The 27,883-nt window shown below is 39.7% G+C and overlaps 1 protein-coding gene and 2 non-coding genes across 12 annotated transcripts in view; 1 reads left to right on the top strand and 2 right to left on the bottom strand.

The window, feature by feature from the left end:
- Window positions 1–27,883, top strand: part of KLHL32 (kelch like family member 32) — a 186,700-nt gene that overhangs the window by 131,518 nt on the left and 27,299 nt on the right. For 6 of the 10 annotated variants that reach the window (XM_014561354.2, XM_032484421.1, XM_014561358.2 and 3 more), the window contains one exon: window positions 23,289–24,015. The exons of 3 other annotated variants lie outside the window; for them this stretch is intronic. In XM_014561354.2, coding sequence (XP_014416840.1) covers window positions 23,289–24,015 — 727 coding nt within the window. Of the gene's footprint in view, window positions 1–22,034; window positions 22,189–23,288; window positions 24,016–27,883 lie in introns of those variants that run through there. One more of the 10 variants, XM_032484422.1, reaches the window with a different exon arrangement.
- LOC116665551 lies at window positions 15,876–15,987 on the bottom strand. Its single transcript, XR_004322209.1, has one exon. It is a non-coding gene; the product is annotated as a U5 spliceosomal RNA (small nuclear RNA).
- LOC116665562 lies at window positions 18,293–18,398 on the bottom strand. The gene has a single exon (XR_004322220.1). It is a non-coding gene; the product is annotated as a U6 spliceosomal RNA (small nuclear RNA).

The following is a 27,883-nucleotide window of genomic DNA, read 5'->3' as shown; positions in this document are numbered from 1 at the left end:
AATTCTACTGATTGCTAATTTTCCTGATGCGTTTTTCCATTGTTTCTGTCTTCATCTTACTTTAATCAGCAACTTTCCTCTTCATGGCTGCTTCTACCAGTGAGGGTAGTGAGAGCTGTAGTGTTTTGAGGGCCTTCCAAGACCTAGGCTCTTTGCAAACTTATTAATTTATCATCACACCAGGTCTGAAGGATGGCTGTTATCATTCCATCCTCCAGACAATCAAAATGAGGCTTCAGTGTCTTGCCTCAGGGTTACAGAGCAGAGCCAGACTTCAAATCCAAGTTTGCCGACACTTGCCCTCATCTCTCCAGCATGTCACACTGTCTTGACAAGAAAATACAAGTGAAAAATACAAGCCATAAATTATTTTCTGCTTCTTAGGTTTTTCTCATAATGTTTGTTCAGCAGAGGTCAAAAGTGTTGGTGAGGATGAGTTTTTGGTATGAATTTTATCTGTAGAAAATACAGATCATCAGAATTACTCTGATCTATTCAAAGTAGTGAATTGCCAAGTTTTTCTTTACTTCTCGAAGGGAAAAAGAAAGACTTAGAATGAATTCAGCATTTAATGATTTTTAACCAAATTGAGGTTTGAGCTGACCATCCTTGTGGCTTCTGTCTCATTTTGTGGCATGGTTGAACGCCATGAATACCGACTTGGTAATGTGCAGATGTGAGTGTCCAAAAAATTCCATACTATCCACATAAGAGTTATAATTGCATCTCTAAAGGTTACTAATATTGTAATGTAGAATTTCAAAAACTGCTTTCTGCTGCAGGTGATATTTTTTATACCTGGTCCTCAAGAAAGAATTAAAAGACTCACATAAATATTATCAATTTAGGCATTCAGCAGGCAATAAGAAACTGTTTTTGCTTTATCTTAGTAAATAAGTAATTCCCACATACTCAACCCAGTAGAGGAAAATCAAATCAGTCCGGTTATATTGCCTCAAGTATAGTTAAGTTCATCATTTTTGCTGAGGTTATACTAGTAATGCAATATAGCATGGAAGAATCTAATATTCAGCCCAGGGTGAAGATTGGGTATGCCAGAGGATTAGTGTCAGGGTGCTTTAGAGAAGTGAAACTTGATGGACAGGCTGGAGACAGATCTACAGAATCTCATTAAATTGCTGAATTGTTCATTACAAAACGTTCTCACTGTAATAAAGTGCTCATTGACTTTGACAAATCCCTATCCCACATCTTAAAGAAGAACAGTGAAGCAAGGGGTGTTGGGGAGGGAAAAAGAAATTGGCACAGAGTAGGACAAGTAATAGAAAAGCAGGTGGAGGGCTAGTGCTGTTTGATTAATCTGTGCAACTGGTAACATGTGAGAGCCCAGTAACACACACACACACACACACACACCCCTATACATGTGGCTCTTCTACTGTCTACTCTGCCTGTAGTGTAATCTGGGCTATTTGCTTTATTTGGCAAGAGGCCAATTTTTTATTAATCACCAGATTTCATGCAGTCTAGCTCTGAAGACATGTCACAAGAACCCTCAGGTTATCCTCACTGAGCAAACTCTTTTTTCTGCTGTCCCCTCTCCAGTTCCTTTCCTGCTAACATGTGCTACAGGCCATAATAACCATTCTGTGGATCTGGAGACCTGAGAAATCCCCCAAGATTCTGCTTTATATCTGCTCTTTTTTTTTTCCCATATGACCTTTTAAAACTTGATCTCAAGTCTCCTCTCTCACAGAAGTCTTCTTCATCCCCCCTAGACTTTTTTTTTTCACCCTTCCATAGCCTGAAACTACTTGATCTGTTCGTTAACTTCCCTTTATATTCACAGGTTATGTAGAGACTGCACCGTATACGCTGATACATTAGGACTGAGAAGTCCCCTCAAAACATCTTTTCTTAAAAAAAAATTCAGTTGAATTCAGCTCAACAATTTGGTCTTATGGTTCAAGGCCAGCAATTTCTCAGGTTCCAGATGAAAGACACCAAATTGGTTCTTGGGCTCAAAGAAAGAGGAGACTAAAAATGAGCAAATCAGCTGAGGAGGAAACAGGGGGCACGAGGTCCCTGGCCTCCATGACCCGGCACATCTCCTTCAGCTTTATTTTACTTTCCGGCTTTAGCTCTAACTGAAACTCTGTTTCAACAGGGCTCTGTTAAATTTCTCCTGTTAGATTCAGCGCATAGTTTCAGAATACTGACCCCGGGGTCCTGCTCTAAAAAGCAGAGTGAAATAATGAAAGGATCCCACACCACTCCCACGTATGGGGTCTATTTTCCTTTCACAGGAAGCACTGGCTACTCATGTTTTTTTTTTCTCCCCCTTCAGGAAAGTGCATTCTCTGCCTTTCCTACCTCAGATTCTCTTTTCCAAGAATGAGGGGGAGATTACTTTCCATGCAAGTCTAGTTTATAGAAAAACCTGAATGTAGTGTAAGTTCTTATATTTGCTAGCATAGGGAGGAGGTGTGACTGTCCTGTCCATCAGTGTTTATTGAGCACCTACTGAATGCCCCAAACCATGGACTGTAAGGCAGAGTGCAGGTAAGCTAACTCCATTTCCCTCTCCCTGGCCTCACCCCAGTTGGGAAGGATCCTTCGGATTTTAAACTATTAACCCAGCTCTCTGTAGAAATAAAATGAGTATTTCTTGAGTACCTGTTATGTGCTAGGCATAGTGTTAGAAGCTAGATCCTGGAGTGAAAAGCTTTATAAAAGTATTCGATTATTGGAGTAGAGAGATTGAGTTTAGCATCATCTCTGATTGTGGAAAAGTTTTATTTACCTTGAATTATTAATTTGTTAACTGTTTCCTACTTTTAGCCAAGAGGACTTGTTACTTTATAAGGGTAGTACATATGTCAGTGTTTTCTTCCTTTATTAACCTTGGGTTAAGGGCTCCTCCTTGTATTTTGAGCCTAACTCTGCCTGGACTTCAGTGGATAATGAAACCAAACAAGTCAGTGGTCACATCACAGATGTCGGACAAAATCAGACTTCTTTATCCTAGACATGTCTCATTTTAGTTTGGCAAAGAGGGACCATGTCACCTGGTTTGGAGCTGGGGTGTAATCGTGTTTACACTTGTCTTTGATTATACATCCCCAGAGGCACCGGTGTGCTGTAGGGTTTGCATTGAATGCTACCAAGTTGTCCTCTTGCACTCTATAAATAATAAATAAAAACAATAATGTAGAGTTTTCGTATTAAAATGTATTGAATGGATAATAAAGGCTGTGTTTATTCTAGGAAGATTGGTATACAAAATGAATTTGGCCTTTTAAAACTGCATTCTTCCTTGTGTTTTTGTTGGAAATTTGCTTTCGTAAGTCATACTGTTAATAACACATTCAATAACACATTCACTTTGTATCTCTAGAGACGTGAGTCACATATTATTTAGAGTGGTCAGCAACCTCAGGCACTGTGATTTCTCCATAAGCTCCTCCTGGGCTTCCATCTACTCCACAAACCACACACCTTAGAGTTTGATTTAATCGTTTTCCTCCAAATGAGTCTCAGAAGGTAGACCCAAACAAAAAGCTACTATCCCTTTATGGTTGGAAAATAGAGGACACTCCTGATGTACTGGGCTTTTGTCTTTTATCTCTTAGATGATAAACTGCCCCAGATGCACCTCTGGCCAGCGAGAAGCAAGGACTTCACACAGGTCTATGTGTCCAACAATACTATCATAATACTTCCTCTTTGAACATCACATCACAGTTTCCAGAATGCTTCTGCCTTTTGCATTGCTGTGCTCTCCTGTGGTACGAATGTGGAAACTGAAGTCACAAAACTAGAAACCAAACTCATGTCTTCCCATTCTTGGGCTTTATCCAGTCTGGTCCACAGCATCTAAGTTCATAATAGAAGTGAAGAAATACTTGGGAGTGGTGGACACAGAGGTGCATCCGGTTAATCCTGTGACCTTAAAAGAACTTAGGAAGGGCTTGGCCATTCCTGTTCTCTCATCTAGTGCCCACAGGTTGGAAGGATAATGGCCCACTCTGCCTGCCTTCCTGCCTGGGTCATGTTGCTAACTCTAATTCTCACTCCATGTTCCTAATTCATTCTTTCATTCATTTCAAATAATCATTGAGTGCCTACTTTGCGGGCTCATGTGCTGTTGAGTACCACTGCTGCCTACCACGTGATGGGTTCTGGGCGGTGGACAGTAGAAAGGTCTGATGTGGCCCTGCCTTCATAGATCTTAGAGTCTGATGTGGATCTTTAAACTGGCTATGCTTCCCCACCGTGCCTCATCCCTTCCCAGTGGGGGAAACAGTGTGGTGATTTCTTTGCTAATTTTGGGCATGTTGAAATGATATGGGTGGATTGGAAAACAAAATCCTTTTGTTTGGACATTTCCAACACCACCCAGTGTCTCTCTGCCTTTCCTTCAGCGCTTTATTGGATATTAACTCTTGTTCATTGTACGTACCCTCTAAACAGCTTTGCAAACCTTTGTCAGTCCCTGTGGTACAGTCCAAGCCTCAAAGAAATCAGACTGTGGGTAACCATTTAGTCAAAAAATTCTGTAAGTAGTGTCCTCATTCTTAACACTAGGACCTTGGTAACTGGAAATGGAATAAAATATTGTGGCCTGAGAATGCTCATCCCCAAACAAAATTGCAATGTTTCATCATATTCCCACTCTTCCTCAATTCAATTTCATGTATGCATGTATGGTTGCTATTTTTTTCAGAGAGATACTTTCCAGGTACCTTCATGATTGTTTTATTGTTTTACTTACCATTTCTGAAACTGATTAAATGTGTACCATTTCTCAGTTTTCTTTTTGAAACTTCTGGCATTCCCTCCCAGTTACCTACGGTTTTGTTTTGGTTTTTTTACAAATATGGTGAGGATATCTCCATTTCGTTTTTTCTAGCTGTTAGTGAAGAGAATAGATAGTGGTTCTTCCGCATCCCAAGTAGTGCTGTGCCCGGAGGATGCTTGCTCCTCGGAGCGCCCCAGCTGGACACTGAGCAGTTCTGCTGTTCCAGGGCTTGGTGCTCAAAGCCCGGGTGTGTGTGTTTAGTCATTTGTCCTGATCTGCATGCGGCTGATTCCTCCGTGCGGACTGATCCCTCCGTGCGGACTGATCCCTGAGGAGTTTGACTAGTGGCCTTGCTGCTATTTGTCTGGGCTGCGTGCCTTTGCGAGGCACGTGACACGTGCGTTTCAGAGGGACTTTGCTCCAGCTAATCCTCAGGGGTAGGGCTGTGCTCGTCAAGTAGCTGTGAGGGGCGGTGGTTGTCAGAAATCACAGGAGACCTAACTTGTATTCACGTGCTGCTGTTCCCATGAGTTAATCGTTTTCATTTTCCTTTCCTTCTTTTTTTTTAAATGAGCACAACAGAACAACAAGGTGATTTATGAGATATGACATATTTCTGTTCTCTGCTTCTAATTTTCATTGTGATTCATGTTGTTTCCAGACTGATATTTTTGTTGTTGCTGCTGTGAGAAGGAAAAAGATGACTGGAGAATATTACTTATGCATTGGTGGCCTGCAGTAATATTGCTGTTACCTGGGTTATCAGGGATTTAAAAATAAAACCCAACTATATGCTAAACATGAGGTAGAGACCCCGAGGCGAGGCACAGAAGTTCATCAATAATAATAACAGCAATAATAATTTTTACAACCCTTGGAGAGCTTTGTATTTTTTAAGCATTTTCACACACATCATTTCAGTCGAGTTTCAGCCTTATTAAGGTTGACAAGGCAAGGATTACCCAAATGCAAACAAGTGAGGAACGGAGTCTCACAGAGGTGCAGTGCTTGACTCTCTTCACCAGATCATTTTCAGTGCGGGTCTCCCCGTATTCTCTTCCAATACAGAAATTCAGAGGAAACGGAAACCCGGAGTACCTGATGCATCTTCTCAAAAGTCAGAACGGTTGTTTTAGTCCATAATGAGTGAGCCGGCAGTACACATTTCCTGATGTTACCAATTTTCACTTTCCCCTGTTGTGCAGCTTTGTGGGAAGTTGCAACAATGACTCCAATAAAAGCAGTACAAGAAGGTGTTGCTGAGGAGCTTTCTCTATCAGGGTCTGGAAAATTGAGGCTCTGGGTGGTTTGATGAGAAAGAGTGAATGGAGAATTCTGGCAGAGGTAGGGAACCACCTTCCATTCCTTCAAAGTACAAAGTGATGACATTTACAGCAGGAAGAGAAGGCCCATAAGGGAGGATCACTTTCAAATCCGATCAAGAGATTTAAATCAGTGTGAAGGAGAACCTAGAGCATGGTTATTTCTATTACAGCTCAGCAGACTGCACGGTGGGAGGTCTTCAGGCTGTTGTTAGAGTGTGGATGGAACAAATGGGAATGATTATTCATGATATCTTCATTGTCTGCCCAAATATTAAAATTGAGAAATTTATGCAGCAGAAATTGACAGTTGGGTGGTGGCCTCAATATGGGGCTTAAGAGAAAAGGAGAAAAAATATTAATGCATTGATACGAACATTAAGTAAGCCTGTGCCCCCATCCCACATCACCAGGCTGTTTTGACAGGAATCCTTATCAGGCCAGCTGAGTGCCCAGTGGCCACGGTGTTCATGCCAGTTGGCCGTGTCAGATCTCAGAGATGCCCTGTTCTGGGTATTCTAGAGGAGAGGATCTCAATTTAGCCGTAGTGTGTCCCAGAGGCTCTAGGCTTGTTTCTATTCCAAGGAGACATCTGGGGAAGCCTCAGCATTTATTGTTGAACACTGACATCCTGACACACTACTACCTCCTCCCCTGCCTCCAAGACTTTTGCTAGAAGTGAAAGTAAGGAAGAACATCTGAACTCCACACACCTGGAGGAGAAGGGTGGCCTTACTAAGATAGTAATCGTGGGCAGCATTCATAGATAGAGATAATTCTTAGACTTCTTTGGGGTCCACAATGCAGAGTAATGCGTTCTCTGTGGTAAGGCTCTGCTCCTTAGTCTGACCACCTCTTTGTTGCGCGGGGTGCCACATTGGAGGAATGAAAACAGATTTCAGTATTCCAGGAGACAAAACATAACCAGGAAGAAAAATTCTCTTAGGAAAAAAAAATCCTTGATGGATTCTAAAGATAAATATCACCAGTGTTTGCATTGTTCCCCTTTGTCAGTAGGGAGTGTTACAAGGCAGTTTCGGTAAGTGGCACAGGTATTACTTATGCTTCAGGTACAGAAGCTAAAAAGAGCCAGGCCAGCTGGACGCTGAATGCACGTACCTTCTTTGTGTGTGTTCTTGTTGATGAGGGATGCCCACTCGCCACCTCCTCTGGCCACACAAGGAAATCAGGTAATTGAAGGAGTGATGGATGGTGTGCTAAAGTTTAAACGTTTTAGGAGGACCTATCTTATTAACACTTTAGAACAAGTGAGCATAATCTCATTAATTTTGATTAATTCATTTGCTCTTAATATAGCTTTTAATTTGTAATTCTATGTGAATTACAATGTAATTTGGCATTAATTATACTAAATTGACTAGAAGTCAGCCAATCACAATGGGAAATTACTCACAGCTGAAAGTAAAACTAAAATTCTCCATCCAGAAAGGACGGCGCATAGTTAAGAGGCAAATAGACTTCAGGCATCCCTCTCTTTGGCTGTGAGAATGACATTGAACCTGCTGGGGACTGTGAGAGCTTTCTTATTCTGCCCACTGCTGGGACTGTATACTTTGGAGTGAAGCCCAATACAAAGAGTAAATAATAAAGTAAACAAAGGGGTTGATTTGTCAGATTTGCCTGGTCCCCTGAATAGTCTTTCTGCTCCTCTCGTCTCTTGCACAATTTAGGCCATGTAGAGCGGGTCGTGTAGTGTTTTAGAATGATGAATCCCACACCTCTGGGATTCTAGGGTTTGAACAGGCACTGACCCAGGCCGGCCTGCTGTTCATCCTCGTGTTCTGTGAACCAGCTGGGAAATCCTCTTTTAAATCCCATGTGCTATCAGTATCCCAGAGCCTCTCCTATCTGACCAATACACAGACTGCCTTCCTGGCAGAAAAGAGCTGTGCCTTAAAAGTGAGTGCTACTTTGGGGGAAGAACAAAGCCCTCAGGAGGTGATGGCACCTGAGTTGCTGATGCAGCTTGCTGGAGATGCCTGTGCACACACGGGAAGTAAGGTGACCACTGAAGGATGGGGCGTTAGATAAAGTGGCAGGAGAACAAGGATGGGTTTGGCAAATACTTGTGTTTGAGCCGTTTGTCAGTTGTCTTCCTTTGGGAATTGTCTTCTAAAAAACAGTCAGGATGAAAACTTTGAGATGCTACAGGAAGTCATAGGGCAGATTTAGCAATATCCTGCGTGAAGTCTATTTACGTGTAGGTAGAGCTTTGGGAATTTTGTACTTTCTCAGTACTTTTGTGGTGGCAGTTAACCTATCAAGTGAGGTCTAGCTATGAGGGAACAAATTTTGCTAAATGTTGCATGGAAAATTCCAGGCTGTTCTTAATAATTCTTTTTACTTTGTTAATTACATACCCCCATCGTATCATTTCAACTCACAATCTAGCAAATAAAATGGCCTCAGTTTTATGTAAGACTTTTGAGTAGAGAGGTTTAAAAACCATCCTGTCCCCTGTCTCTTACACACATGCAAGTGGGGTTCACACCATACACACACACTCTCAGGTCAACACACACACGCAGCACAGGCTGCATGCATATTAATTTTTGCAGCTAAAAGACTTTATTTTGCAGTACTGACCTGAATCATAATACTCTCATGATTGGCTGGTTGATCCCAAGCTTAAAGAAGAAAATAGAGTTAGAAGCTTTTTTTAGCTACTCTAAGTGTATATTCCATTCATCATAAATTGTTTAAGGATATTCATGTCTACAGTCTTTGTAGCGGCTATATAAATGCAGCTGTATACTGCCTCAGTTTTCTCCACAACCCTTTTATGCCAAATTTAGACTGGCCTATCACATAATTTTTTTATTCCTTTTCCCCACATGCTCTTTTTGACATCAGCAGAGGGTTGGTGGGTTCCAGTCTCTTTCCTATCCCTGTGGCTCCCAGCAGAGCTTCATGTGCTTAACCCCAAACCACTGCTCTTTGATCCATGCCCTCTGATGGATGAGCTCTTTTGAGCTCATAATGTGATGTTCTTTGAGAACAGTAAGGATTGGGGGCAGAGGAACTAGTACTGAAGTAAACAGAGCCGAGGGGCTGAGAGAAAACATTTACAGGGTATTTCTGCCCTGGGTTTTATCTTCTCATCATTTAGAATGCCAGCAGAATAAATGGGTCTGTTAATCAAACAGCACTGAGAGGTTAGGTCACTTCACTGGAAGCCTTTTTAGTCATTTTGTGCTTTTCAAGAGTGAATTTGTTAGAATTATGCTGAATACCCACTTAAAGCCTCAGCTGATAACCCTACCTGTGTTTTATAACTCTGCACTGTCAGAACTCATAATAAGTCAAACATTCTTTCAGTGGTGCTCATAAGGGAGGAAAAAAAAACCCCACAAATTTAAGAGTAATTTCAGATTGTAAATGAAAAGGAGAGGCACGACTGTTCATTTGCACCAATCATGCCTTCCTTTCATCTGCTCTGATTAGGCCTGGTGCGGTTTCATCAGACCCCTCCATCACCGAGCTGTCACTCCAGCCGTCTGTTGATTGAAAACAATCAAGGCTCTGATGGCACAATTATTCTGACCCTTTAACTAGAGGCTGCTGTGATAATGAAAGGTTGATTATGATAGTTTGTGCCTCTTTCAGTTTGCCAAGAAGGTTAATTTGGGCATCAGACGGATGTTTAATGGGCGCTTGCTGGCTACACCGAGGTAAATGAGAACGTGCAGTCTTGGATATTGCACGGATATAGTTTGGCTGTCAATCATTGTCATTTGGAGTTTGTGCCTCACACTCTGGAAATCACATTTTATTTTTTCCTTGGGATTTAATTTATTCTGTGCCCTGAGGAAGTTCTTTCACTCGGTGACCTTCACAGCAGCTTTCTCTGCCTTTTTTTTTTTCTTTTTTCAAATGGAGCTCAAAGGCACAACACATCTAGAAGAGCATTTTTCTTTCATTTTCACTTAAAAATGGAAACTTTAAAAATCCATCCTTATCACTGCCTTCCAATAGAGCAAATGTTTCCATTCCGATGGTGCGGTTGGGGAAGTAGAAACGACAGGGATACTTCGGCCAGTTTGCTAATGCAGCAGCTCCCACAGTTGCCAGCACTGTTTCTTACACTAACCAGCAAAGCTCGGAAATTCACAATGGGCGCATATATGGAACTGAAGGTTCCCTTCTGCTTATGTTTCTCCCACCAGCATGTCTCACAGCAGTTTGTTAAATTCTTGTTTCCAAGGGCAGCATCTGACTCCTTTTCCCTTCCTGGAAAGCATGGGGGAGGGTTGGAGCCAGGGAGACATGTTTGTCTGCAGAAGTGGGAAGGTTATTAGAAGTTGCAAATTTCAATTTGTGTAATCTTGGCACCTCATGTTGTTGGTTTTTGAAGCATAGGGTAAAAAAGATGCAGGCATCTAATAGTGCTGGTGTTTATAATGTGTAACTCATTACAATCCTCTTTTAGGCATACCTTTTAAAAAGAAAAATAAAGGAAATGAAAAAAATAAAGGACCTTTATTTCTGTCTCCAAGCTGTGAATAGTGGTCTCATCAATTAGGCACCTGAGAGCCAGGATCATTTTCTGCTTTTTCATTTGTGTTGTCTCCGGGTATTTTTCCCCCAGTGAACATTGAGCAGCCTGTTTCTACCTAGCCTTCGATATTTTTTCTCACGTGTCAATTGCAAAACAATTAAGTCCATAGATTTTAAAGTGACAGCATCATAATGATTATAATTTTACTTCAAGTGTTCTATTTTCACATTATTTATTTTTTGCTTTAAAAGAAAAAGCTATTCATTTTTGAATGGTAAAGAGAGCCATTAAGCAATAATTCAGTCTCACGTGAAGAGGCTCAAAAAAATGAATTAAGTCATTGAATTCAGTTACTGTTTTAATGCAGCCCTTATTTAAGCAACAGTGCTGTTTAAAATATTTTAAAAGCTCTGAGAATAGGCTTGTGCATAGATACAGTCTCACCAGATTTTTCACTGTACCAGACCACGAATGATTATTTTCATTCAGATCTCTGGGCAGCATGGATTAAATCGCCCTCAGGAATGCTTAGTAAAATTACTGATTAGTTATGTCTTGTTTTTGTTTCAGTAATGGGGAGTAAAAAGGTAATTAGGGGAGAAATATATCAGTCAAACCAGGAACAGTTTTTTTTTGGTATTTAAAAAAGTAGTGTGATTCGTTGTCTATGTTTTTGATTTTTAGATTCTCTATGTTTGCAAATTAATAGGACGTAAGCAAAGAATTTCTTAAGGGGAGCGTAACTCAGTATTTCAAATTGTTTTTGGTCCAAGCCTGCTTGGGTTTCTACCATCCCCCAACCTGTTATATACCCTTTATATCTAACTGTGGAGAACTAATATCCAAAATAAAGGACTTTTCCTATGTCCTCATAAGCCCCCTAGCACACACCCCGCACTGTGCTCTCACGCTGACTCAGTTGACCTTGACTGTCCCCTCTCAGCAGCGCTGTCCCACTTCAGAAGGCCCCCAGGTGTGTCACCCTCAGATTCTGGCTGGGCTGGCATTTCTTCTGCTCTCAGGGCTGGGCCCGGTCATTGGACCTAGTTTCTCTTTGCTCTTCAATTTCTCCATCTCCTCCTTTGAGGTTCCCCTTGCTCTTCAAACACTGTGTTCCTCCTAACCTCATAAAGATATCTTAGATCTGATTTCTTCGGATTCTAGTCTCATAATTCCCAGTTTTTTCTCCTTCAGCAAATGCTTATGGATTTCCTTCTGGGTGCCCAGCACCAGGGCTGAAACATGGTCCTTCTCTCAGATAGGCTTTGGAAGGGCTGCTACCTCCTAGAGCTGCGTCCTTCCCCCACTGCAGTCCCCTCTCCCCTCACAGGTTTCCTGAGGTTGTCAGGCCGCTGATTCTCCTGCACTGGGTCCGTCTTCCCACGTACCATTCTCTGTACGTGACTACTACAGATTGGCTCTCTAAGCTACTTCCCAGTCTCAGAAAAATGTGTGATAGTTGTGCTGAAAAGAGTGCATCTTCTTTGACTGAAATATTACTTGTGTATTATACTCAAAGGTACTTCAGGGTGCCACTAGAAGATTCAGTGACGCCCATGTATGTGCACAATGATGAGATGAAGTTGGAGAGCGCAGTGTGAGGGTTCTGTTCAGACAAGCAGTAGTCAGGCTGCAGCTCACATAGTGAGGGTGGTCAGTGTCTCTGCAGCTCACTGCGCCTGCAGGCCCTGGCGCCCCAGCTCCACCTCCTTGATAGGAGAGTTTGGCCCCCCACCATGTTCGGTCATGTGATTCAGTTTGTGGGTTCCCCATTCCAATCACTGTCCTCTGTAACTAACTTAATGCTTAAAGTGACCTCTGAGGAGTCTTTTCTTTTTACTTGAAGGCTGCCAACATGAACCCTTAAATGCAGGTTGGGTGCTTCCTGGACATCTAAATTCATCATAGTCCCACTTGTTTGAGGGATTTGACCAGCTCTGTATCCATGACCTGGGGCAGCTGGTTGAGCCTGTGAGCTTCTTTTAGTCATTAAAGGTTTCATTTCAGTTGGGGAGGGTGTTTGCTGGTGAACCTGTAATTGGTTCATTATTATTGAATCAGTTCATAAAGAAATATTCAAAGGCTTGATGCTCTCAGGATGCTCCAGGGCATGTTTACAAATTAAACAGCTTTTTAAAAAACCATAAAATGTGTAAATGTACCAGCAATATTTAAAGCACCCATGAGGGAAATGGCAACATAAATAGATGGTTTTTGTTATGTGTCTGAAACTATGCCTATGAGAGGCTGAAACTTCCGAATTTACAGTACTTTTCTTCCCCTAATTCCATACTCCCTGAGTATATTTTACAGGGATACATTAAGACACTTGAGGCCAAGAGTAAGGCTTGAGTTTTATGGTATTGACAGAGATTGGAAGTGAATGGCAAAGTAAGACTGTATGTATGTGTTCCAAATAGAAACTTCTTTTTCACCAAGTTCTTGGCACATAACGGACACTCAATCAGAAATTGTGGAAGAGATAAATGGAAAGACTAAAAGATTCATGATTATGTCACTTATCCCAAAGCAACAAAACAAAAAGAAAATAATCAACTTGGACAATCAATCATTATTTTAATACATATAAACTAAGTTATCTATCTGGCTTAGTTTATATATATCTTTCCTTGCCACTGAGGTAACTGAGTTGAGATTTGAGGGGACTCATGCATATGAATTCAAGTAGTTTTAATGGGAGACTCAAGTCAAGTAAAGAAAGTGAATATAGGATGAAGAGTATTGCTCAGTGGGAGAGTGTGTGCTTAGCATGCACGAGGTCCTGCGTTCAATCCCTAGTACCTCCAGTAAATAAACAAACAAACCTAATTACTCCCCCCACCTAAAATTTAAAAATATATATATATATTGAGTGTTATGCAGAGACAAGTAGGTTTATATCTCTCTTTCCATTCATTCTTTCGTCCATTCATGCCTCTCTGACTTGGGATATAACAAAGACATGTTCCTTTAATTACTGAGTTAGAATTATTGAATTCATTTGTGTGGAAATAGGCTCATCATAAAGGCCAGTTTGTAAACACTGCAACAGGTTATTTGCCACGTTTTTATTATCACTTTACAACACGTGAAGTATTTAATACTGTGTGGCAAGTTCCTTGTCAACTACAGAGATCTCTCAAAATTTATGTCGGTCTTGCACAATATTGTGTCATATGAGGACAGTCTGAATGAGCTGACTCGATCATGGATTCAGAAAGATAATTGAATTGAGGATTAGCTCCATCTCTTGGTGACACATTGCCATTATATTAATTCTGTTTATTGTCCAAGTGTCGTAGTTTACCAAGCACTTTCACATGGTACCTCATTCAGTCCTGTGTAGACCCCTATGATGTAAATAACATCGTCCTTGATTTACAGATGATGAAACTGAGCTCAGTATGTTTGTGTTTCTCTTAAATGCTCAAGTACATTAAGTTGCAGAAGCAGGTTTTTTGACATCAAGTCTTGCCTCCTTTTCACTTCGTCACACTCACCTCTGTGGGCAGGTACCAGTTAGCGGTAGAAAAAAGCATCAGGCTTTCCCTGCCTTTTCAGCTGACTTACCCTGACAGTGCATCCTCACTGCATGCAGTAGCTGGGAAAGAACGTGAAATTGTGTGACCCATGTAGGGTCACTTCTAGTCCCTTTTGCCAGTAGGATCCATCAGAATTTTCTTCTATTGACCAAGTTGGCTTTCTTTGATTTTCCAGTGTTGTTCTGGCACTATAAGCTTAATATCTCACGGACCACATGTAACCTCCCTTTTACATTCAGAAGGGCATCATATATAAATGTGCGTCATTAATATCTTACTTAGAAATTTCATGTCATCAGTCCAGCGTCAAGTGATACTCTGATGCCATCAATGATTAGATGGATGAATATTATCATTTGGCTCAGAGACAATTATCAAACCATTGGAGGCAAGGATTGCAAATTATTTCTAATTGTTTCTGTATTCTGTTCAAGTGTGAGGAAACCAAGAATGGGTTCCATTTTCCCTGCAGCGTCTTTGGCATAGGTAATGTTGGTTGGCTTTATCATCCTGAAGGACAGTCATCTCATCTAAAAACCTTGTGTATACTAGATGTGGGAATGGTATGTTTAAAGACAGTCATGAGATAAAATTTTATGTGAACAGTTTACTAAATATTTTCTTTTATAAATAAAATCTCATTTTGGGATTTTAAATAAATAGTACCTTGAAGCAACCACCTTACAAATTGGAAATGTGTGCTCTTTGGCTGAGATGATTTTATTTTTATGTGGGTCTGTGTGCACATGCACTTTTACATGCCACACATATGTATATATTTCTGATAGTACAGAGTTACAGACAAAAAATGTCACTTTGTTTTTCGAAAAGAGATTTATGAAAACTATTTGTGCTGTGGAAATCTGTGTCTTGGATACAGTGATGGATTCTGATTGCTTTGCCACCTCTTGGAATTTTGGGGGATTCTCTTTTAAAATATTACTTTTTCGTGGATCTGTAACTGACATACACCTTAGAGGTAGAAGAAAGTCTCTCATCAATACACTCATTTTACAGATGAGAAGCCAAATGACTGGTCCAGTGTCAGCCGTGTACTCATGCTGTTCTTCATTCTGACTTTTCATAGATCAGCTCAAATGGGTAGCTAGTTCTCACAGGTGGAAAAGACATCGCAGTATACTAACTTTGTCTCTTTTCCTTTGTTTCCTCTTCCTCTTGATACACGTGTACCTTTTAAAAAAATTACCTTGTGTGATAAGACTGAACCAGAGGACAACTCAATTCACTTATACTTGCCCCCCACCACCCCCTCCCCTAAATACCTGGAACTTCAAGGTAGCAGGCCTCAGGGCCATTTTCATTGTGAGTCCCCCAGTCCTGTGTGTTTCTCGGTGTCTTTGGGAAAGAGACACCCTTGGTTACAAGGGTTCTTGCTTTTGATGCTCTGCAGTATGTATTTTTTTAAAATAAGTATTAAAGATAATTACCAGACACAATTATTTTTGTTCTTTTGATTTTCTATTTCTAAATAATTTCAAAGTTACAGAAAAGTTGCAAGAATAAGAATAGTAAAGAACACCCGTATAATTTGCCAGTTTCTTAGGCAAATTACTTCATTTGCTTTATCATGTGTTCTTTGTCTCACTCTTTAATCTATTGGTAAAATCTGTAGATATATATAGTAGGAGAATAGATAGATATCTAGAAAGAGAGAGACAGCACATGTGTGCTTTTTTTTCTGAGCCATTTGAGGGTAAGTTGTATATATCATGCTTTAAAAAAAAGAACCCTAAAAAAAAATCCCCCCATTACGGTTCCTCTCCATGGAAATCTTTAGTAAAAGGTGAATGGTTTATACAATCTGAAGAGAAACCAGAGTTTTCTCAAGCACAAATTTTATGCTAAAGGTGAAAATAAGAGCATTTGTCAATCTTCCAAAGTTATAAAGTTTTAAATGAACAATGAAAGGATGTGCATTATTGTCGTATCTGCTAAGCTAAATATCCTTTTAAAAATCTGTCAGGTCTTTTTTTCTGATGGTCTGTGAACCTGGGACCTCATCAGATTTGATTCTATTGAAATATATTTCTTAGAGGAAAAATAGCCTATGTGTCTTACATAAGTCTGTAGTCAGCTATAATGGTTAATGTAAAACCTCCCTTGAAAAATCTGTTTTACAAGCAAAATGTTGACACAGTTTTAATTATAGCACTCGAGTGAACACTGTAATAATTTTTAATATTCCTCCACGGTAGCATTTTCATTGTTCTGGAAGAGGAAAATACTCTGATCTTATGTCCCTAGTTTCTGGTGCTTTTCGATTTTATGGGAATGATGTCTTTTGGAACAGAAATCTTTCATTTGGTCTCAAAGAGGAGAATAGGGCTACAAAATTTGGTGCATTTATTTACTGATATAAACTTTCCTCTCTGTGTCAATCATTCTTCTGGTTTAATATGTCACTACTTGGACCTTTAATATGACTCACACTAAAGAAATGAGTTTCTGTGTGGCTTAACATGGCAAGTCTCAATACCTGCTCACTTGTACTAGGGATACTTTCCACATTTATCATCTAAAGAAATTGTAATATTAAGAGGGTGTCTTGCTAAGGTTTTATGTTGATGCTTATTTGAATTTAAGGCATTATCAGATAATAGATGAGATAGTGCATTTTAATACAATACATAATGCAATGCGACTTCCCTTTGAGGACATGGATTAGGATATAGTGAGCATCCCTAATACTCTGTTTAGAAAGGAAAACTTCTGTCTGTGCGTTGTCACTCATTCTGTTAAACGTGCTCTCATGGCTCCCCCTCCTTGTTGCCCAAGGGCTCTGTAACATGCCCGGCTCTTTGGTGGAGCTTCAGGGATGCTAGTTGGTTGTTGATTTGCTCAGGTGCCCTTCCTTTGTTCCTTCTTGAATTTGCAGAAGTGTGGAATTTGTGCTGCCTTGTGGGCACTGAGGGGAGACTGGTGCCTTGGCTTATCTCAGTGGGATGACAGGGCTGGCTGGCAAGGATATAGACACTTGTGCTTCACAGCGTGGGCTCCTGCAAAAGGCAGGGCTCAGTTTGCCCCTTCAGCAAAGCTGTCTGCAACTAGGTTTTGAAATAGGAGAATAATTATAGCTGCCCCTGGCCAAGGGGGCAGAATCAGGCTGTGGGCAAAAATACTAGTTCTTGCTTACTCAGCTCTGGCTGATGAGTTCTGTGATGAGAATATCCTCTTCGGTGAAAAAGAATACTTGTGAAAGACAAAGAGATAGTTACAGCTTTTAGACAGTATTGTAAGGGCTTTATCTTTTGTTAGTGTTGGTTAAAAATATTTGATTACTCATCTGGTAAGAACTGCTTTTGTAAAAGGCATTTTATATATATATTTGCAAGATAGAAAGCAGTTTTATGGAAGAGTGCATTGGTATGTATTCTTGGATTTGGGATGACATAATTCATATATTTTCCAGGAAATCTGTGAGTGTAAACTTTCTTACTGTTTTGGGGTCACGTTGGGTAGTACACATATATATGGAAATACATAAGCAGAGGTAGACTTCAAAACAGCAGTTTCTTTCAAAGGATCAGGAATTTGAGATTTTAAAACAGCAGCTTCTGTCTGGGTGTGTTTGAGCAAGAACAGTAAAGGAATTTGGACCACAACTTGAGGACTTATAATGTTAGGAATGTAACATTTATTCATATAATTGATATATTTGTGAAATGCATGAGTAAATTATACATTTTAATTGAATTACAGAAAAAATTGTAGAATTTAGAATTATATACTTTTATATTTAAGATTATATATATTATATATTCTTTCCATAGAATACTAATCAGTGGGGATACACTGAGAAAACCAAAAGGAAGGGATTATCTTTTCCATATTTTTTTTGAAAAAAAATTTCTTAATTGAAGTATAGTTAGTTACAATGTGTTAATTTCTAGTGCACAGCATAATGTCCCAGTCATGCATTTACATACATATATTTGTTTTCATATTCTTTTTCATTAAAGGTTATTACAAGATATTGAATATAGTTCCTGTGCTATACCGAAGAAATTTGTTTTTTGTCTATTTTTATATATAGTGGTTAACATTTGCAAATCTCAAACTCCCAAATTTATCCCTTCCCATCCCCTTTTCCCCAGTGACCATAAGATTGTTTACTGTGTCTGTGAGTTAAAAGATGGAACGCTTCATGAATTTGCGTGTCATCTTTGTGCAGGGGCCAAGCTATTCTTCTCTGTATCATTCCAGTTTTAGTATACGTGCTGCTCAAGGAGCACCTTTTTCATATGTTTTTGAGCCAGGTTTAGTTAACAGGAAATAACCTAGAATTAAGAAATTTATTCCCGTAAAAAGTGAAATAATAATTCAAGACTCAAGGGATGCCCTTTCCTCTAAAGATTTATTCTTTAATTACAAACTCTTTAATCAGTATTATTAAATGCATATTTTCATGCAGAAGTAATCCATACATGAGACTCTTTGAAAAATATCATCACCTATCTAGAAGCAAAGCATACCTTTTTAAGAAACAGACTTTATTTTTCAAATTTAGACAGTATGGAAATTAAGTTTGGTTTTGAGTGCATTTGCCTAGATTCTACCTTAAAATAATTATTGATGGAAAAATAATGATGATATGATATAATAGAAGAACACATTGTACAATTTAAAAACTGGATTTCTGGTTCCAGGTTTTCCACTAATCAGCTGCATGACTTGGAGTAAGTCAGATAACTTGTCTGGATTTGACATCCATGTGTAAAATTGAGAAGCTTGAGTCAAAAGCACTCTAAAGTTCCTTCTTGCCCTAGTAATTATTTATTTGAGGGCTTAACAGATTATGGTGTTCATTGCATTGCCAAGAATTTCAAATAGAGGCAGCCAGCACCAGTCATGGAGGGAGTAAAACAAAGGCTGTATATAAGTGAGTCGAGTACATTGCATGAGAGTTTATAATCAGGGGTTTATAGGAAAGCCACACAGATGAGATAATAAAATAGGAAACTGAAGCCTGTGATAGATAGATAAATATAGGGAGGAATTGATATTGCTTGTTCAAGAAAAATATGAAAAATAGCCTAAGAATTGTTGTAAAGAATTTTCCATTGTGCGACAAATATATAGCCTACAATGTGCCAGGCACTATTCTTATCAAGAAACTGAGGATGAGATGAGTTGACGTTGAAATAAGCTGTGGCAAATGCTCCTTTTAGGAAGGACCAATTCTCCATCAGATGGAGATGAACTAGATTGGGTCAGGCAGGGTGCTTGGGAGATTTCTTGTAGTCTTTGGAGGTGACAGTCCCTGTTTCAGGTGGTTTAAGAAACATCTTGCCTAATAGCCCTGTTTCCTAAGTTCTCTTTGATGTGCACTCCTAAACAGAATCCTTGATTTCTTTTCCACTGTTGCTGGCTTTGTCACCTAAAGAGTGAGAGAGAAGACTTTCACTGTGTGCTCCATTTCCCGCCAGTTAAAATATGCTAGATTTTAGGGTGTTGGGATGTCAGTATGCCAGAAAAAGTAAGATAGAGTAGGATTTCAGCCTTTCCTGAGTTATGCTTTCAAAGTGCAGTGCCATTACAAGCCGTAAGTTCCCAGAACAAACATTTGCCCCAAAATACACTCCAGAGCTAACTGTGGTCTTTGTGTTGTACGATGCCCCAATGATGAATCAGCCTTCTGTTTACTGTAGTTTCTAAATCTCTTAAGTGGGCTCCAAGATTCCCTCTACCACCTTGCCCTTAATTCAGTGAGGCAATGAACAGTGCTTGGTGTGGGGGGGGGTCACTGTATAGGAGTGATTTTGAGGTAGCCCATTGTTTTGGATTTTCTTTCCCATTTCTTCCATTATTGGGATAAACAAGAATTATCCATAGTTTAAGTGATTTTTCTCTTTTGCATTTTCACCAAGGTAAAAACTGAGTACAGTAACACTTTTACTTTTGGTTACTTAATACTGCAAAAGCAAAACTGTGCAGAGCATTTATAAGTATGACTTACTTTATGCTATCAGGATCAGCTGTTGATTTATAGACCATACAGTGCCAAGGCACAAAATATGCTGTCTTACCCATAGGAAGATCTTACTCATATCTTACTGCAGAGGAAATATGCTGTTTTACCCATAATATTAGCTACACATGCCCTATATCTTTATTAAAGCATCCTGTTTAAACTTCCTTTGATTTAAACCTTTTAAAAATTGAAACAGTTTACTCTCATAAAGCATCAATTTACTGTCTCATGAAAGGGAATCTGTCTAAAATGTACCTACTCAAAGTGTGGTCCATGGACCAGCAGCACATGCATCACCTGGGAGATTGTTAGAAATGCAGACCTGCAATCCTCCTCCTCTTACCTATTGAATCAGAATCTGTATTTTGACCAGAAACCCCAGGTAATTCATGTACATGTTTGGTTTGAGAAGCACTGGATTTAAATCTACAAATAATACTATACATAGGTGAGATTGGTTGGAAGTTGGCAGAATTGTAAATTATATTTACCTTTGATCTGGAGGAAAATAAAACTCAACAAGCATGAATGACTTGTATAGTCTGAAAATATTTATAAATAATAAATGTGTGAAAATTATATGAAACATATGAGAAGTTAGAAATATTGGCAATAAATAAGATAAACATTATCCCAAAAAATGCAAGTTAAATGTATGTGCATGAAGTATTCTGTAATACACAGTATTTGGGGAAATTGAATGTGTAAACCATCATGATATTTGTGACATAGGAGTGACAGGCAGGCAGAAAGCCAGGCATGAATCAGCAATAGATCACAGTGGTCACTGTTCTACTGCTAGTTTGATTCCTTAGAACTTTCCTTAAAGGCAGAGCCTAGTTGTGGCGTGTGTCCCTTTTACACAGTAAGTGACACTGTTTGCTAGAAAGCTAAGTGTAAACCAGAGTGTTAAGAGATGGGCTAGAAGAGTGATTATGGCATAGAAAGAACTGATTTATGAGGAAAGAGAAAAATAATTAAATGGGCAGCACTGTGCTATAAAAAGAAACTACAGAGACATGGATATTTATCTAGTGTTTCTCCAGCGGTGTTTTCCTGTAGTATCCATATGCAAGATGCAGAAACATTAGGACATAAGGATGCTAAGAAATTTGTTTCAAAGCAAAGCGATACCAGCTGGAATGACTCAAATTAGAAGCAAAGAAGTAACAGGAAAGATTAAGTTTCAGAAAATTTTACCTGGTGCATGAGGAGGAACCTTGAGTGGGATGACTGATTCCCTGAAAACTTTTGAAAGCTCTGTGGGCAAAGAATGGAAAATCATGTATTAAGTTGTAGAATTACCTCCCCAGGGAAATAATTGGAACTCATCTCTTAAAACTTCTAAAACTTGGGGGGGGGGGGAGAAAACCCAGGATGTTGCCTGTGGGAAAACTCCACTCCTGGCAGAGACCTGGTGATTGATGAGTGACATTTTTGTTCTGCACTGTCTTTGATTAATACTGATGTTACTGTACATAGATAATTTTTTCATCTTATTTAAATAAAAAAAATACTAGTTTCTAGAAAAACAGCCAAAGAGTGTCATCTGCCCTCCATGGTGTCTGCCTTCGTGGAATTCGTAGGCTACCTGGTGCCTGGTGACATTCTTTTTTTCGTTTCTCTTCACTCATTATTCTTTAAGATATGCAATTCAGTATATATTGGAAGCAAATTCATTTCCTACATTCTCTTCATCTGGAAAACTAAAAGCCATGCCCGAATATGCCTTGACTTTTGGAGCCATTTGTCAAAGGATACAGAAACTCTGAAAGTCTGAAATCATCTTGTGCTTCAGAGAGTTTAGTGATCCTTTTTACCTGCATGAAAACCCACCTCATGTTTGTCAAGGAGTAATGGTCTGAGGGCACTACATTTCCTTCTCTCTCCTCTGTAGACATTTTTTGCCCCAGTGTGATGAATCAGCTGAAAAAGGAAGCCCAGAACCTCAATTCCATTGGTCAGAAAGCAAGTAAAACACAACACAATTATTCAGTCTTCTACGTCATCACTTTACTTGTTCACGCTATTTCCTTCAGGTCCACGTGCGTATTGCTTAGGAGAGCTAATTTAACACAGGTGCTGCTAAGAACAAATTGTATCAAATATGTTGACTGGATATGTTAGATACACTTCTTTGTGCTGGTGTGCAGGAAGTTTTGCCAAACTTAAATATTAAGTCACATTAGTTAAATTACTTCAATTGCTCCATAGCATGAATTGGTTTTTTTTATTGATGTTATTTTCTAAGCTATTATTCTGTTTTGTTGTTTTATGACTTAACGCACCTGCTTTAATTTTAAGACATTCTGTTTGTAGCCAAAAGTTCTTACTCCTTTCCTTCCTGAAAGGGATCTAGACCTAAACAAAATGTCTAGGATTACATTCTGCTGTGTGTCCATAATACAAAGATACTCTCCATATCCTGTTTTTGTGAAAAGGGCTCTAACTGATAGCCCATATCTTACATGTGCAAACAACAACTGTCTTCAAGAGGAAAACTAATTGAGAAAAAATAAAATAAAACTGATGCGTTGCAATCTTTTTCTCCTCTTGCTTCCTGACTGATATACCTACCAAAGGGGCAGGGGAAAAAAAGTCCTTTTTCTTTCTAAATCATGCTACTAGTGTCATATTGATTTTCTCTCAAGGACACCCTGTGGTCTCAGATGATCACATATTTTTTCACATTACCCGTGTTGATACAGCACCTTGACTCACAGGTTGACATATGTTGCTTCATCAGGTGACACCGCTCAGCATTGACATTTCCCGCCAAGGGTGGTGGACCAAAGCCTCTTATGCATGAAACATAAGAGAACTGCTTCACAACCATATTCTCATTTTTTGAAAAGTAATTATTGTTCACCCTAAGGGATACTTTAAGTCTCATCAGTGTCCCTTAACATTGTTCCTAATCTCTCCATCAGTGTCTTGAGTTCTTTTGTGTCTCTGCTGATGCAAAAAAAACCCAAAAAACAAAAAAACCCCAAATCCGTCAACTGGGTATCAAAATATTTGAGTGTTACATGGCTTGTAAGAAGAAAATTGTGTCATTCAGTGTCTGAAAGAATACACGGCAACCAGTCTCCGAGCCGTTGCTTTGGCTCTGTCTTACCTTTGTGCTGTCCTGGCCCCGCCTCTGTTGCAGCTAGCCGTCAGGTGGTTGGAACACAGCTGCCACTACCAGTACATGGATGAGCTCCTGCAGTACATCCGCTTCGGCCTGATGGACGTGGATACTCTCCACACTGTTGCCCTGTCCCACCCCCTGGTCCAGGCGAGTGAGACCGCAACAGCTCTTGTCAACGAGGCCCTGGAGTACCACCAGAGCATCTATGCCCAGCCCGTGTGGCAGACCCGCAGGACCAAACCGCGGTTCCAGTCAGATACTCTGTACATCATTGGTGGGAAGAAGCGCGAGGTCTGTAAAGTCAAGGAACTTCGGTACTTCAACCCGGTGGACCAGGAGAACGCCCTCATAGCTGCCATTGCCAACTGGAGCGAGCTGGCTCCCATGCCCGTGGGCAGGAGCCACCACTGTGTGGCCGTGATGGGGGACTTCCTGTTTGTTGCAGGAGGGGAAGTGGAGCATGCCAGCGGCCGGACGTGTGCCGTCAGGACCGCCTGTCGCTATGACCCCCGCAGCAACTCCTGGGCAGAGATAGCACCCATGAAAAACTGCAGGGAGCATTTCGTGCTGGGAGCCATGGACGAATACCTCTATGCAGTTGGGGGCAGAAATGAACTGCGCCAGGTCCTGCCGACCGTCGAGCGCTACTGCCCCAAGAAGAACAAGTGGACTTTTGTGCAGTCCTTTGACCGGTCCCTCTCATGTCACGCCGGATACGTGGCTGACGGTCTTCTTTGGATATCAGGTAGAACGTGCTTCATATGTTGGATTTATCACAAAACACTTCCATTGTGGCATTAATTTAAAAGTCAAGCTTTGGTAGTTGTGGCCGTGCATAACTGAATGGTTCAGCCAAGCATGCCGTTTTTAGCTAAATAACGTTCGTTTATTGAGCACCTACTCTGCAGAGAGCAGCGTAGTAGGAAGTAATTGACCTTTCTGTGCCTTTTCTGAGTGACTAGTGGAGTAAAAATTCAAGATGGTAATGAATGGCCCGTCACATCTCTTTTTCTACCAGACTTCCTATTGTTTAGGTTGTCAGCTTTTGCTGTTCTTGGATTGTATTGCACATCTTGTGGTTTATGCAGGTCCTTTGCTTTTCCTTTAACCTTGGGCTGCTTGACTAGGAGCCATTTTATCAAACACAGGGCAGGTGAAGTAAATGCCAAAAATCCACTTTGGGGGTGTAGCAATGGATGCACATCCAGGTAGGAGCCGTGCTGTGCACTGAGGGAAGGGATTTAAGCTATTGGCTGAAATAGGGTTTTTCTGTTATCCGTGTGATTGTAGTTCCTCATGTTGTCCCAGTCCTTTATTCTTATTTACTCTGCCATTCTTCTTGATTATTTGGGGGTTCTGATTATTTTAGTTTACTTTTTTGTTGTCTGTTTTTTTAAAAGCTCTTTTATTAGGAACAAAAGGAAGAGACTAGTATAATGAACCTCGTGTGCTCATAACCCAGTTTCATCAGTGAACCATTTGTATCAGTCTTTTTTCATTCACTCCCACATACTCCTTCCAGCCCCTCACGGCTGCCTTCTCTCTGGTACAGAAGGAGTCTGTGCCGCATATGTTATTAACATCACATTGTCAACCTGTGTTTCCAGTCCTATTATTGAAAGGACCTAAAATGTCCTCCATTGAAAGGTTTGCTTATTAGGGAAGAAAGTTGCATCTTCTCTCAGTAGGAGGATACTCATTTTGTGACCCAGATGGAACTTGTTAAATTTCTTATGTCAAGGACAAAGAGGGATAGAAAAATCAAATAACTTAAATACTGAGAGTAACTTTGAGATATTTGTACTTAGAAGAAACAGTCACTTTTAAGTACACCAGTGAAGACTTCTCAGCTTCCCTCAGTAATCTTCTCTAGTTTAATATCTGCTCTGACAAAATTCTTCCTTGCATTTTAAGTAAATTGGACTCTGCCCATTTTTCCTCCTGCTGTACTCAGAAATCAGGAAGGCAGTCGTAGTCTTGGCTTCTCTGGGTAGTGCTTCCATTATGGGCAATTCACTGATTTTTATCAAAGAAACCTAGCTCATGTCTGGAGTTAAGCACTCAGTAACTAATGAATGAAGTTAAAATTTGGATGAAGGAAGAGGATAAATGAAGTGTATCCAACAATTACTGGTACTGTAAACCAAATAAACATTAGATATGAGTGTGTATGTTAGTATATGTAGATATATTTAGATAACCTTATTTATCTGGTGACTTCCTTACTTTTCTTTAAGTTTATATTTCAGTAGTTAAGAAAAAAGCCACCAGGACTATATATTTTTTTATTTGTTTATTTTTTTATTGACATATTGTCAGTTACAATGTGTCCATTTCTGTTGTACAGCAGTGTCACAGTCATGCATATAATACATATATTTGTTTTCATATTCTTTTTCATTAAAGGTTATTACACGGTATTGAATATAGTTCCCTGTGCTAAACAGAAGAAATTTGTTTTTTTTAATCTATTTTTATATATAGTGGCTAACATTTGCAAATCTCAAACTCCCAGGTTTATCCCATCCCACCCCCTTTCCCCCGGTAACCATAAGATTGTTTACTATGTCTGTGAGTCTGTTTCTGCTTTATAGATTAGTTCACTAGTGTCTTCGTTTTTCTTTTTTTCAAATTCCACACATGAGTGATATCATGTGGTATTTTTCTTTCTCTTTCCAGTTTGTTTCACTTAGAACGATGATCTCTAGGTCCATCAAGACTATATCTTGTTAGCTTTGTTGAAGAAATTTTAAATTTGGCTGCAAATAAGTCTTTGCTATTAGAAGCAACAGACCTATACTTAGATAACAAAACAATGATGGATTTATGAAATCAATGTAATTCATACTTTCTTCCAACTTACACCAACTTCCATTGACTCAGTTTTCATATACTGCTGAGGTACAGCGTTCCCAAATTTTGCATTGCATTTTCTAAATTTTGTATAAACTTCTCTTAAGTAGTTTAATAAATACTCCTTACTTATTTTAATCTTTTTAGTTATGAAACTAGCTTTAAAAAAATGGAGTTTTTCTTACCTAATCTTAGGGATATGACTGCTTCACACCTTCCTTGGTGAGGCCTTAAGAAAGCACAGAAGCTTAGCTTGGCCAGATCTGTTGAGCTGGTATCAAGCTGATTTCTCTTTCCACATGGGTCTGTATGCTTCTTTTTGGTAACTATATCAACTTATTGCAGTTTATATTGCTGTTATCACTTTGTTTTTCCCCTACTGTGAAAGGAAATACATTTTCTTTGTTCTTCTTTTGCACTAATATATGCTGCCTATGTTAACCACGCTTAATGAAAACAATCACAATTTTCTCAGGTTGGTTTCTCCCTACTGTGTACTTGAGATGAAAAACTCACTTCCCTGTGTACAGTACAATACCTTTAATTGGAAGGAAGAGGAAATCACCAGTGACATTTCTAATACCTTCAGTCATCTGCCTCTTTCCTCAGGCCCAGCTTATAATAAATCAATTGTGAATCTAACCATGGACAGGGAGGGGTTGCTAATGGGCCCCTTAAAAAAAAAAAAAAAAAAGACCTTGACTCTACCTCTGATTTAGAAGTGTTACTCGGATTTCTTGGGCAGATGAAAATGTTTGAGGCTCTTTCTTATCCTTTGCCAAATAATCAAATATTTCCAGTTTAATTGAAGGGGGACTGGATCATTGGCATCCTTCTGGTATTTTGTAAGCTTTCCCTGAGGTGGAGGTAGTAAGGATTACAGGATGTGGATTTTAGGGGCTTATTTCTGTTCCACAGAACACAAAACGAATGTTTCTTTAGAGACTTGACATTTCCAGTGTACTCACTCCCTCTCTCTACCCCCTCCCCGTTCTCTGTCCATTTTAGGGTCAGGATGCCTGGAAACCTGTCCATGGTTTTTAAAATGAGACAAGCAGAAGCAAATTCAGAAAATCAGGCTGTATAGATATGCCCATTAGCATTTAACTTAAGATGTTAGAGATAGTCAGATTTTACGGGCTCCTCTAGCATTTGACCTTGTGGCCCAATTCACAAATGCTCCGCATCATTTCTACTTGAAATTCACAATACTGAAGTAAAAAAAGGATTGCATATCCTGCAGTTGTGCTTTAGAAGGTGTGCTGTCCATTGTAAGATGTTGTTTGTGAACGGCTTAAAAAGACCCTTTTTGTGTGTGTGAATGAAAATGAATCCCCAGCTCCTTTTGCAGCATAAGTTACCTTTTCGTTTTTGTGAAATGGCAGGAGGATGATGGGAAGCTAACCACAAGATTAGTGCTTTAAAACTATAAAAACAAGACAAATGGTACTACATTTCCTCAAAAGCAGCACTTAAGTGTTTTCCTGGTTCTCTGGGTGAATGCTACATCCTTATTAGATCCTTATTACATCCTTATTAGGTGCTGGCTCAGAACAAATAAGATTAATTCAGCAAACGCACTTCCTGCCCTCTAGGAGCTGACAATCAAAGAGTTTGTCAGATACTTCTTTAATGAAAGAGCATTTGTTAGAGCTTCCTTCACTCCCTAGAAGATATGTTTATTTTCATCTTGATTAAATTTAGATGAAGTTTGCACAGCCCCATTTTAAGGGACTAACTTATTCAAACCTACTAAAGGG

The sequence above is a fragment of the Camelus ferus genome, chromosome 8 (assembly GCF_009834535.1).
Source record: "Camelus ferus isolate YT-003-E chromosome 8, BCGSAC_Cfer_1.0, whole genome shotgun sequence".
In the NCBI taxonomy this organism is placed as follows: domain Eukaryota; kingdom Metazoa; phylum Chordata; class Mammalia; order Artiodactyla; family Camelidae; genus Camelus; species Camelus ferus.
Note: the sequence above shows the minus strand (reverse complement) of the source record. Positions and strands in the feature narration are given on the sequence as shown.